Consider the following 13,673-nt stretch of genomic DNA (forward strand, 5'->3'; position numbering starts at 1 on the left):
GTGGTTCCTGCGCCTCAAAGACTTGCGAACAAAGTGTTTCAAATGTTGAATTTATTGAAATGCCTCAGTGGAAAGGCGTGGGAGCTGACAGGTTCCACCCCTTGCAGTTTTATAGTCCATTTGTCAGATCACAGTTAGATCATGGTAGCATCATTTATGGATCAGTCCATATTTTTTACCTCAAGTTGTTAGATGCTATCCACCATTGGGGCATTCAGATATTGACTGGAGCCTTTAAGATCAGCCTAGTTCAGAGTCTGTGCTGTGGCTGGTGACTCATCACCCTGGATTTGGCAGTGCCTTCTTCTGGCTTGATAGACCCTGAAAGTCTTGGCATTGCCTCAGTCATAGGCATTTTGTGTTGCAGTCCACCCCCACTTTGAGTGGCTGTTCAGGAATCGGTCCCATGCGACCAAACCATTCGGGATACATTCTACTGACTTTCTCAAGGACCAGACCTTTAAATATCAGCCAGAAATGGAACAAATTGCCACCTTGGCGTCTTCAGAAGCATAAAATGATATTAAGCTTGACACAGTACAAAAAAACCTAGACTACTTTCTTCTACTGTTTCCTTATTTTTAAGTATGTACCACCATTTTATCATTGTTCATACAGATGGGTCCCAGCAAGAGAATGCTCAGTTGTTCATCTGTTTTCCCTGCTAGAGTTTTCAAATGGTTTTCTGGAACAGTTTACAAATTAGGATGTGGAGTTATATGGCATTATGATGGCACTGGAGTGGATTTACGGGCATCGCTGTATGAAGTTTCTCATCTGTTCTGACTCAGTCAGTGCGCTACAAGAGGTCCCCCAAATGTATCTGGTAGACCAGTTTGTTCAGCTCATCCATGACTCCATACAGCAGCACCTACATCGTGGCAAGGAGGTGGTCTTCTGCTGGGTACATGGACATACTCAGGATACAGAGAAAAGACAGAGCTGACAAAGCAGGCAAAGAGGCATGTCGCGATGGTGTTGTATGTTCATGCACACTGTCATTTCATTGGCTGACAGATGAATTGTGGGACAGTGGGAAACTGAGCAGGTAGAGGTGGCGGAAAACAAACTGTGGTCACTCAAATTGATCACACAGGCTTGATGAACACTTCATGTAGGAAATAGCCTTTTAACATACACAATTCGCTCCTGTGGCAGGAGGATCCACTACTCTGTGAAGTTTGTGGTGTGTCACTTCCAATTCAGCTTATTTTTGGCATGTGTGTCGTATATACTAATGTAAGGGTAGTTGTCAGTTTGGCTGCACTTAGCAGCCCTATCCTGTCCCCATCATACCCCTGCTGGCTCCCACAGCTTCCCCCAACACAACCCTGCTACATCTCCTGCTCCCAACCCCATGCCTTCTCCTTATGCCCACCACCTGCCACAGATTGCTGCATCTATTCATTTATACAATTTGTACAGTGGGACAGCAAAATCAATAACATTCTACATTCATAGTTATTTTAATATTGGCTACACATAATCGTGTTCAATCACCTTGGAAATATTTGATGAATCATCACATACATTCTTTATAGACCATGGAAACACAGGGAATCTCTAACTGAAAAGCATTCCAAGGCATCCAGACTCATTAGAGTTGCTATATTGTGACTAAACTAATCGCTATGTTTCTTCAGCCAAATGGCAGTGCTTGTTGCTTCACGCATATTGAGTGCTCACTCATTTAGGTGAGTGAAGGAATCACCAGTATGTGAAACTGACGTGAGTGTAAGAGGAGTGATGGCGAAAGAATGCTGTGCTTGCAGTCTCACCACTCAGGTACTGGGCTCTGCATCTCTCTAGGATAGGACAGTTCCTGTTTTAGGAGATGCTTGTAACTACGTGCACCAGCTGTGATTCTTAGACTCTTTATTTGTCGGAAAACAAATTAACAGCATCATGAAGTATTTCTGGAATTTTATAGTGATATTAACTACAGTGTTGTACAACCATTTCAAAATGCACTGACATGACAAAAGTCATGGGATACCTCCTAATATCAAGTCGGACCTCCTTTTGCCCTATGTAGTGCAGTGTGGACTCAATAAATCATTGGAAGTCCTCTGCATAAATACTGGGTCATGCTGCCTCTGTAGCTGCCCATAATTGTGAAAATGATGCCAGTGTAGGATTTTGTGCACAAACTGACATTTCAGTTATGTTCCACAATGCTTGATGAGATTCATGGTGGGTGATCTGGGTGGCCAAATCATTTGCTTGAATCGTCAGAACGTTCTTCAAACTAATCTCAAACAATTGTGGCCCGGTGACATGGTGCGTTGTCCTCCATAAAAATTCCAGCAGTGTTTGGTAACATGAGGTTCATGAATGGCTGCAAATGGTCTCCAAGTAGTTGAATATAATCATTCCAGTCAATGATCAGTTCAGTTGGACTGGAGAAGCTAGTCCATTCCATGTAAACATAGCCCACAGTTCGACTAGTGCATTTTTGCCAACTTGGGTGAATGGCTCAAACCCTACCATAAGCTCTAATGAGCTGAAATTGGGTTTCATCAGACCAGGCCACAGTTTTCCACTAATAAGGGGTCCAACGGATATGGTTAAGAGCCAACGAGAAGCACTGCAGGCAATATCATGCTGTTAGCAAAGGCAGTCATGTTTGTCATCTGCTGCCATGGCCCATTAATGCCAAATTTTGCTGCACTGTCCTAACACATACATTTGTTGCACATCCCATGTTGATTTCAGTGGTTATTTCACACAGTGTTGCTTCTGTGTTAGCACTGACAACTCTATGCCAACTACACTACTCTTGGTCATTAAGTGAAGGCTGTTGACCATTGCATTGTCTGTAGTGAGAGGTAATGCCTGAAATTTGGTATTGTCAGCACACTCTTGACACTGTGGATGTCAGAATATTGAATTCCCTAACAATTTCTGAAATTGAGTGTGCCATAGGTCTAACTCCAACTACCATTCAAACAATGGAAAATCCAGGCTGGAATGTAACAATATTATGAAAAGGAAAGTTGCTACTCACTAATAGTGGAGATGCTGAGACGCTGATAGGCACAACAAAAAGACTGTCAAAACTAAAGCTTTCAGCCAGTAAGGCCTCCATCAAAAAAAGATTACACACACACACACACACACACACACACACACACACACACAATCACAACTCACACATGCTAGTGCAGTCTCAGGCAACTGAAGCCGCACTGAGAGCAGCAGCATAAATGCATGATGGGAGTGGCAACTGGGTGGGGGTAAGGAGGAGGCTAGGACGGGGATATTGCTACATTCCAACTACCATTCCACATTCGAAGTCTGTTCATTCCCATCGTGTGGCCACAATCATGTCAGAAACCTTTTCAAATGAACCATCTAATTACAAACAACAGCTCTGCCAGTGCACTGCCCTTTTATACCTTGTGTACATGATACTGCCGTAATCTTCATATGTGCATAACGCTATCCCATGACTTTTGTCACCTCAGTGTAGTTACCATAAAAAATTTGCTACACAACATGTTATTTATTCCTCACTGTTCGAGAGTGAGAAAAAAGAGGGAAAAAAAAGCAGTGGACTTCGATTTGGGCCTTCTCCATTTAGGTTTCCTGTTGTTTCCTAAACTTATTAAATGCAAGTGTTACACTTTTTATTTTGGATAATGTTTTAATGTTTATAATATAACTGATAACAACATAGAAATGCAGGCATATCAGAATTCGAGACTCATGATTTGCATATTAGAACTAGAACTACAACACAAAAGGAGGAAAAGAATAAATAGTAAGATTGCAGAACCCCCAAAAACTGTCAGTGGAAATGTAAGCAATTTTGTCTCCTATGTCAGTTAAAATAAATCATCTTTACTATCAAGTTTTGTCTGCTGCACCTGGTAATGAGCCTTCTGCTCCTACCATGCAAATATCATATGAATCTGTATGATCATGCTCATTGTTTTATCACAATGGAAGACTCTACTTCATTAACATCTTCTACTGTTGTATTTTTGTATGTGTTCCTCATTTGTACTCTATGATGGCTAAACCACTGTTTATCATTGTGCTCTATTACATACCTTATCATTTCCTTTCAACCTTTCAGACTGTAGCTAATTGTCCACATTCTATGCATGACATGAGTTTTTTGAGAAAAATCTTCTCTTCTGCAGCATTTGCCATTCGCATAAGGTTTTGCTGCATTCCTCTGTGTAGTTTTTGTGGAACAAATTTCTGACTGCAAATTTAGAAAGTTGTTAACAAAAGGTGTTTGTTAAAACTCGGTAGATCTGTTTTGACTTGAATTCTGGTCTAATAATTTTAAACAAGTGCCTGTATTTTGTAGTATATCATTATACTTGAAATTAATTAATTGTTTCATGTTTAAAGATTCCCTTGGAACGGACATGTTCTGATGCCTATGTAGAGGCTCATTGGTGTGCATGTCTTGACTGGCAAGAGGTTAGTCTAGAAGACAAGACTGTCAAGAAAGCTGCTGAAACGTTTGTAGATTTCTTGAACAAGTAAGTATTATGATGTTCCTCGTAAATCAGTTGATACTGGCTGTGGCAATACTAGTTTGCTAATTCTCTTTACTAAATACACAAGCTATGGGAAATGTTTCCTCATATTGTCTCAACTATGCAGGTAAATATTAAACAAAATTCAAACAAATACCATGTGAAACTGCTCTTCCATATCAACGCATCATACACATCCCAGCTTTTCTGAATTGCGCAGTTGGGAACTTTCCCTGCAATACGTCCTACGTTCCCGTAACCCTCCTGGCCTCAACCTTCGTTAGTCACTGTCCTCACCCATCCAGCCCTTCTCTGTTCCCATTCCAGAACTACACAGCTGTCATTTCACTGCCCCACCCAGTCTTTTAATTTCTTTTATTTCTCTCCTTTCCACTACTTACCCCCTCGTCCCTCCGCACCTTCTCTCCTACTCTCCGTCTAAATTGCAACACTTGACTGTCCGCCACTCCCACCATACTATCCCTCCCCCTCCCCACCCCAGCCTTCTCCTTACTCCCACCCAGTCGCCACTCCCATCATGCACTGGTGCTGCTGTTCACAGTGTGGTCTCAGCTCTCTGAGACTGCTGATGTTTGTGCAAGTTGCATTTGTGTGTATGTGTGTGTGTGTGTGTGTGTGTGTGTGTGTGTGTGTGTACTGCTGACAAAGGCCTTAATGGCCAAAAGCTTTAACTGTGTGAATCTTTTTATTTCACCTACCATGACTCAGCATCTCCGCTATATGGTGAGTAGCAACTTTCCTTCTCTGGTATTGTTACATTCCATCCTGGATTTTCCATTGTTTGATACACATTAAAGAATTACTTTTAAAAGAGGCTAATGTTTTTGCGATACACCATTCACAGGATTAATGTTATAACATTAAGTCTCAGTTCTTGCGTTAAGAGAACACTCAATTTTATGTTCAGTATCCTTAGACAGCTCATGGAGGGAGTAGCCAGTAATATACATTTCTTTATTAATTTTTGAACACAGTAAGCAGCGAGCTCCTCATTCATTAAATGTTACATGTAAATTATTTTTGTATAATGTTAACTTGCATTTAAAATGTAATTGATTCTACTTATTCTCTCCCATTTCTATTACTTCCCACTTTTCTTCTTTCCTACAAGATACACAAAGTTAGTTAAGGAAGTGTATGAAATTTTAAAACTTGTGCTTACCAAAGTTAAGTTTGAATTTATGACTGGTGTAAGTGTGTAAAATGACGAAACACCAGTGAAAGATGATTATCATCTTATAAGTCCTGTAAAATCTGAAGTTAACAAATTTTGATGGTAAAAAAATGAAACAGAGAGGATTGTGGCAAAGTTCATGCTTACTTGCTCCATGCTGACTTGCTTATAAGTGTGGATGTTATGGAACTGTTTTAAGAGCAGCTTTTACTCTGTCTTTTGAAGAGTGTCATTGGTAACCAAAGTATAGTCTATGGATACAACCCTGACATACCGGAGAAGCATTAACATTGGAATTTCTGTTCTTCATTCTGGACAAAAACTGAAGGACAACATTATTTTTGTACTAATCTACTGTAGCAGCATTTACTGCAAGATAGAAGTGGGCAATTGGTTTTCTGCTGGAGGTTGGTGGTGGAGCGGGCAAAGGAGGCAACCAATAAGTTGATAGAACATTATTGATGAACATGAACAGACTTCTGAAACAGATAGATTGCAGGTGATGGGAGGTGATATTTGAACCCCTGCACACTGGTATGGGTGTGCCGATGCAGGCATTTCCCATGGATTGTAGCGTGCAGCCCAGCTACCGTAGCGTGCTGATGGCAGCTGACGACTGCAGGGTAGCGTTTTGGCAATGATGTGATGTCACTGTGTTCATATTGGACACTAAGGCAGTAGTCATTGGTTCACAGCCTGGCAGTGGCAGTGTTATTGATGCAGCTGTGACCATCACAGGCTGTGCATCCTCAAACAGCCCAGCTGGGACAATTTTCTGATGGGTTGATCATGGTGGTTTGTATTCTGTTTTCACATACTGACAGGTGGGGAAGCCCCCTTGTATCAAGGCCATGTCGAAACATTTAGAGCAGGGTCGATGGCCTGGTGTGGCGTAATCAGTAGGTTGGTTAACCGTGTGACAGGAGTCTGTGTGATGTCCATCATGTGGAAGCACCGGCTGTAGAAGCTGTGTCTGCTGATGCTGCTGAGCTGGCAGATCATTGGTCAGTAACTGTGGCCTGGTTTTTGGTTGCTGGGCTGCAGTCCTTGCTGTCTATGTTTGATCTGTTACATTTCCTCCCTTCTTAGATTAATCCAGTTCTCTGTATTCCTGGTTTATTGGTCTGACTGTAAAAGAGACACTTCCTTATCTATCACTGTTTCTTCATCGCTTGAATAATACTTTGGCATGTCTCCTTTTTGTTTTATTTTACACTAAATATAGTATCTCACTTCTACCATCCTTCGGCTCTGAGTTATGCACCTCACTTTAGTTTTTTCTCCACAATTTATTATTGTTCTCTGTGGTTGAGTCACATCTTCGCCAGTGACTGTTGTGGACCCGCAGGCTGAAGGGAGGTAAGGGGTAAATATTGAGCAGCTTTACATCTGAGATGGCAGTACACGATACTTATCATGCTGAAAATTACACAAATATCTGATGTGCTAGTCCCTATGGTTATGAGTTGGTTTTGTTGTTTGTTACATTATTTTCTTTCATGATCAAGTAGATGTTCCATCATCACATGTCCATTTTGTGCTGCTGCCATTTGGTCCAGGGTAGTCAGAAGAGTTGGATCTAGCATGGCATTCAGGAAAAACTGGTTTTCCTTGGGCAGGATTTCAATAGGTAGGTAAATCAACAATTAGCTGGTGTTTAGACTTGTGGTTCTGGTAATGGTGGCAGATAACCAGAAAGTGGGACCTCAAATATCACATTGCATACCATTCATTAGCGATCCCTGACTTTGTAGTTTTATGTGCTGGGTGCTGCCGAAATGTCCTTGGTCGTGGCAGGTGGCAATGGCTACTGCTGGTTTTGGTAATGAGTACAGTCAGAGTGACACAATCTTCTGGAAAAATTCAGTTTCACTTGTAATGAGCTCCCTGGGGAAATTAGTTGCAGGCTTCTCAGAGCAAGACAGAGTATACTCGCATGACTCAGGTGCCGTATTTGTTCACTTTGTTGGGCAAACAGTGACTTGCATGTCTCAGCACCACAGTGACACCAAGGAGGAAATTAGTATTTCCTTAAATACCTCATTACGCAAAATGACGGAATTGATCTAGGGAACATCCTTTATAAAGGATATTCAACAAGTTACAAGCCAGTGTGTGTCACATATATATACTCACTACCAACTCACATTCTGCCTGCATATCTACCTTCCATGTGAACTGCATACAAAACAAAACAATCAAATTGAATTAGATACACCAGTGCTCTATTAACAGTTCTCTATCCTATTAACTATATGCAAGTGTTCCTCATGAACATTTTTCATAGAGATAACATCACATAAACGTAACCATAATACATAACTGATAAGAAATTACAAACAGTCAACTTGTGACACCACCACATTGTTTTAAGATTTATGGATTGTGTTGGAACAATCTCAGGTATACTCTCCATCACTGGCTTATTTATGTCTTTTTTTTTTGCCTGCATTCTTTACCCAATTCCCTTCCCCATTTGGAAGGAGCTACCATCAATTAAGGCAGTGCTTCCGATTCTTCTTGAAATGGGTGGATTCTACTCATTTGGACTAACACAGTTCAAGTTGGGAGTTGTATTTTAACATTAACTGAGGGTGTTGTTTTGAATACTTGATAGGATTCCTGGTATTGCAGAATGAACTTCATTTTCCTCTTCAGAACAGGGGTTGCTAACATAACCCACTGCCCAGAGTGATAATTTCACTTTTTTATTGTGTATTTTCCCATCTTTCTAGAGCCTTTGTGTTCATTTCTTTCACCTGATGCCACATCACTTTTAGGCTTTTGGGAAAGTCTCGAACAGAGAATACATCCACTCCTGGAGTAGGTTGACATAATTAAAAAGGTGAGGGAATTTTTATATTAAAAACAGCCTTGTTGGGTGGAAGACCAATGCTGACATGGATTTTTGAACTGTACACACTCAAAACATATTGTAAAAGGGTGTCCCAAATTTTGTGGCTACTGTTCACAAAATAACTTAGCATTCTACTCAAAGTCCTATGCATTCTCTTTGTTCCTCTGTTCGCTTGGAGGTGAAGGGCGCTAGTTACAACTTCTTAATGTGCAATATCAACATAGCGGCTTAAACAATTCAGACGTAAAGTTCATGCCTTGGTCAGTTATTATTGTTTTTGGCGTGCCAGATTTCAGTAGCCAACAGTTAATGAAAACGTGAGCCACTATGTATACTTGTTGGTTTGGTATGGTGATCATGGCCAAGTAATGTGAAATGTGATCAGTTAGGGTTAGTTCATATTGATTTGCCACTGGTGTTTGTACAAAAGGGCCAAGTAGTGTGAGGCTGATTAATTTAAAAGGTTTCTATGCCTCACACAGTCTTTACAGGAGTATTTGCTAAGGACTCAGATCAGCTCTTTGAGCATAAGGGATGCAGTTCTTAACATAGCACATGACATATTGTTTTCCCTGTGGCTACCAGTAATTTTCTACAATGCTGCAGTCCATGGCTCATCATCTGTGCTTATTCTGGGGCAGTCTATGGTGTGTACTTTGCAGCTTATTCCGTTAGCGTTACCATGAGACTTTCCTGAATGATGCACTACCTCAAAATCAAATTCGTTAAGCCTTAAGGTCCAGCAGGTTACCCTACTGGTTGGATCCTGTAATTTTAGAAGCCATTTCAGTGTAGTGTGATCTGTTATGACATTAAAATGTCTCCCATAAAGATAGCCTAGAAAATATGTGATACCAAAAATTAATGCCAGCATTTCCTTTCCTGAAATTGAGCTTTTTTTCCTGTTTAATTCAGTTACCTGGAAGCATTGGCTACGAAGTGTTCCTTCCCATGCACCACTTGGTTCAGGATAGAACCAAGGGCATGGTTGCTAGAGTCACAGGACAAGATGAACTGTTGTTGATAGTCTGGAAATATCAGAACAGGACTCATGGTTGGTAATCCATTTAACCATTCAAATGCTTCTTGACAGCTCTGAATCCAGCTAAATTTTACAGCTCTTTTTCTTTTAAACAAATGCCTAAGGGATCTTGCTTACCTCTACAAAGTTTGGAATGTATTTTCTATAGAAATTTGCAGACCCATGTACTTCTTTTACTGTGCTGGGCATTGGAAAATCTTTTTCTGCTCACACAAGCTGTGGGTTGGTACATACCCTGTCCTGCCAATAATGTGACCTAAATAGTAGTTTTCCTGCAATATGAAGTTACACGCAGCCATTCAAATACTTCCTGCAGATGCACCATGTGCTCCCAGATGTCCTTGGAGTAACTATTATGTCATCTGGATATACTAGGCATTGTTTTGGTTTCAGGCCTTGCAGAACTCTGTCTCATAAGCATTTTAAAGTCGCTGGTGCGTTTTTCAAACCGAAAGGCATCTAATGATAATGGAAGTGTCCAAAAGGGACCAGCCACCAATGCAACCATACTAGCATCAAGGACAAGTGAAAACATGCCTGAATATGACCCTTCCCATCTTTCATCCTTCAAATGATTTACTTTTCTACACACAACTTCATTGTCAGCTCTAACCTAAATTACTTCATTTAATATATGCTGAATTGTCTTCTGGGTTGTTGGTTTCTCAGGGACAGCCATTTTGTTCAGGACTACCACCACTATGTATAGTATATGCAAAATACAAAGGAAAGGACAATCACAATGAGATAGGCCCAAAATAAAACACCACTTGCCGGCAAAAAACTTGAGCTGAGTACCACTGCAGTTGCACTTCCTTCCCTTCAGTGCTGTGTTGTGTGACCATTTACAGCTGCAGAAAGTATACTGACACCAATATTATAGCAGTTTACTGCAGGGTAGGACTGGGTGAGTGGTTTCCCACCGGAGGTTGGCGATGGAGCGGCTGAAGAAAGCAGCCAATCAATTGATAGAACATTTTATTGATGAATACGAACAAACATGGTTCAGCACATCTAAAACAGACCAACCACAGATGACAGGAGGTGATCCTCGCACCTCTGCACACTGGTACAGGTGTGCCAATGCAGACATTTCCCACGGACAGTAGCAGCAGCTTGGCTACAACAGCATGTTGGCGGATGGCAGCAGACCACTGTGGGGTAGTGGCATGGTGCTGAGGTGACATCCCTGTGCCCAAGTTGGTCGCCCAGGCAGCAGTCTTTCTTTGACGGCCCAGCATAGGAAGTGTCATAGATGCAGAATGACTAACACACATCATGTATCATCAGAGAGAGCCCAGCTGTGACCACCTCCTGATTGGCTGGTCCTAGTGGTTTAAATCCGATTTACACGTGCTGACAATTGCGGAAGGTCCCCTGTATTGAGGCCATGTAAACCATCTGGAGCAGGGTCGATGGCCTGGTGTGGCGTAATCGGAAGGATGGTCAGTCGTGAGACACAAGTCCACATGTTGTCCCTCACATGAATGCACTGGCTGCTGAAGCTGTGTCTGTTGATGCTGCTGAGCTGGCAGCACATTGGACAGTAATTGCAGTCCTGTTTTGGTTGCTGGGCTGTGCTCCTGGCTGTCAGTGTTTGAGCCATTACATTACTTTTCTTATAGCAATGGGCACCTTATGGCACCACTTGTAGCTCGTGTCAAGGGAGAGGGGGGGAGGGGGGGGAGACAAAGTAATGAGATCATTGGTAACAAGATATCACTCTTAGGTTACTAAATATTTTTATTGTGGTTTTCTAATGAATTTTAGGGAGATAGTTAGATGATTAGCAATGTAGTAGCATCCATATGGAATCCTAGTTAGATTTTACAGGGAGTTCTCTGCATTATTGGACCCTTAGTTAACTTGCATTTATCATGAATCTCTCGCCCAGGGTAAAGTCCCAAATGATTGGGGAAAAAACTGATGGTGACTCCTGCATATAAGAAAGGTAAAAGAATAACTACAGATAAATGTCCTCATCATAAATTTGCTGTAGAATTCTTGAAACCATTCTGAGTTTGAATGGAATAAAAGGGGCATTCAATAAGTAATCAAACATACTTTTTTCTGAAAGCAAATTTTTTTTCTCAGGATTCCAATACACCACGTTATTCCCAACTCTAACCCTATTTTTCAACTTAACCTTCAATAAGTCTGATAGCTTTAAGCTACCTTACTGGGAGGGCATGTATGCCATTATCGTAGCTGTTGTGACTCGTCGATCTTTCAAAGTGCCGCCGCGCAGTTACGCGCGTCCTTTACATGCAGCGCTGTCTGCCAGCCATGCAGCAACAGTGCCGCCTAAGCGGCCAGCCAGCCAGCGGCCGCTAGACTTGGACTCGGTTATGATTTGACTGTTAAAGTGTACACACGTCTTACTCTGTTTACTTGATCTGTGACTTTCATGTATCGCGTCTTCCTTGAAATATAGTTGTTCAACTTGAAGTTATTACAATTGGCGTCGAGGATGGGATTTTTCTTTTCCATCGTTGACCCACATGTTTCCATGGCTACTTTAGAGCAACTATTTCAAGGTCTCATAGAACAGCAAACGCTTCTCACAAATGCGATTCATGATTTCATCGTGGCATCAAATGCGGGCTGTCTCTCATCGTTGTCTCTACCTGCTTTGCGTCCTTACGACGAGATGGCGGAAGACTGGTCTGATAACGAAAAACGTCTTCGACAGCACTTCTTGACATTTCATGTCGCGGACGAACAAACATGTAAATCTCTGTTCCTTTCATGGAGTTCACCTCAAATGTATCGGTTGTTGTTGCAATTGGCTCCTTTGAAAGATCCTGCATCTTTGTGCTTTGCTGAAATGTGCTCACTCCTGTCCGTCTATTTTCAAAAGCAAACGCATGTGGTAGCCTCTTGTGTTGCCTTTTATCATTGTCAAAAACAACCGAATCGATCCTATTGCGCTTGGGCTGCTGAACTTAATGGCCTCAGTAGAAAGTGTCATTCGTTACTGAAGTTCACAAAGAATCCTACTCCTATTCCATGGTACGGGATGTTATTATCCGATCGGTGCCCGACAAAGAAGTTAGGCAACGTGCCCTTCAGTTGGAAAATCCGACTCCAGATGAAGTCCTATCCATCGCTCAATCTTTTGAAATTTCTCACACCGCTGGAGCGCAAATAGAGCCATGGGGCGATGTTGGGGAAATACAACCTCTGTGCGATGTTGACGAAGTGTGTGACGTGTTCCCACTGGCTGACGCGGCCACAGTACGCTCCCAAGCGCAGCCTCGGCCTAACCGTACACAAACCTCTAAGAAACTGCAGCAAAACCCACGACAACTTCCTTCATGTCCGCAGTGTTTTACGAAACATTCACGAGAAGATTGTCCACAATGTTGGGCCGTGTCACAAATGAAAAAAAAGGGTCATGTGTCATCCGTTTGCAAATCCGACCGCATACATGATGTTCATGAACATGACGCTGATTCTGATTCTGTGTTGTCTGTCAATTGTACTTCTTCCCTTTCAGGGAAGTTATTCCTCACCGTCCAAATACTTGGTCGAGATGTTCGCATGCAGGTGGATACTGGTTCTGCTGCCACTATCATCAATTCTCAGACGTATATCTCCAGTTGGTTCTCCAATCCTGTCACCAGTCACTAGGCAATTACGGACTTACAATAAACAGAAGATTTCTCTCTTGGGACAATTTGATGCTGAGGTATCTTACAAATCTGTCGTTCTCACTGTTCCCATATTTGTGGTCGACCATAGTAATGCGGAGAATCTTTTTGGTTTCTATGCCTTTCGCGTTTTTGGGTTCTCCATACATGACTCTGTCAATATCGTCTCTGATGCTATTCCTTATGCTCAATTGGATTCCTTGTCGATGACACTTTTGTCCCTTTTTTCTCCTGGGTTAGGCCATGCAAACGACTTTGAAGCTCATAACACGCTCAAACCCACTGCTCGGCCTAAGTTTTTTTGGGCTTGGCCCATTCCTGTGGCCCTTCATGATCAGGTCAAACGGGAGCTGGATCGTCTCACTGCTTCAGGGGTCTTGCTTCCTGTCACTTCCAGTGAGTGGTCCTCTCCTGTTGTTGTCGTTGCTAA

The 13,673-nt window shown here is 42.0% G+C and overlaps 1 protein-coding gene across 2 annotated transcripts in view; it reads left to right on the forward strand.

Moving 5' to 3' along the window:
- The window catches only part of LOC126457643 (uncharacterized), a 323,891-nt gene that overhangs the window by 287,647 nt on the left and 22,571 nt on the right, over positions 1-13,673 (forward strand). For both annotated transcript variants that reach the window (XM_050094116.1, XM_050094117.1), the window contains exon 11: positions 4,366-4,499. In XM_050094116.1, the coding sequence (XP_049950073.1) occupies positions 4,366-4,499 (134 nt within the window). The remainder of the gene's footprint in view (positions 1-4,365; positions 4,500-13,673) is intronic.

The sequence above is a fragment of the Schistocerca serialis genome, chromosome 2 (assembly GCF_023864345.2).
Source record: "Schistocerca serialis cubense isolate TAMUIC-IGC-003099 chromosome 2, iqSchSeri2.2, whole genome shotgun sequence".
Classification (NCBI taxonomy): domain Eukaryota; kingdom Metazoa; phylum Arthropoda; class Insecta; order Orthoptera; family Acrididae; genus Schistocerca; species Schistocerca serialis.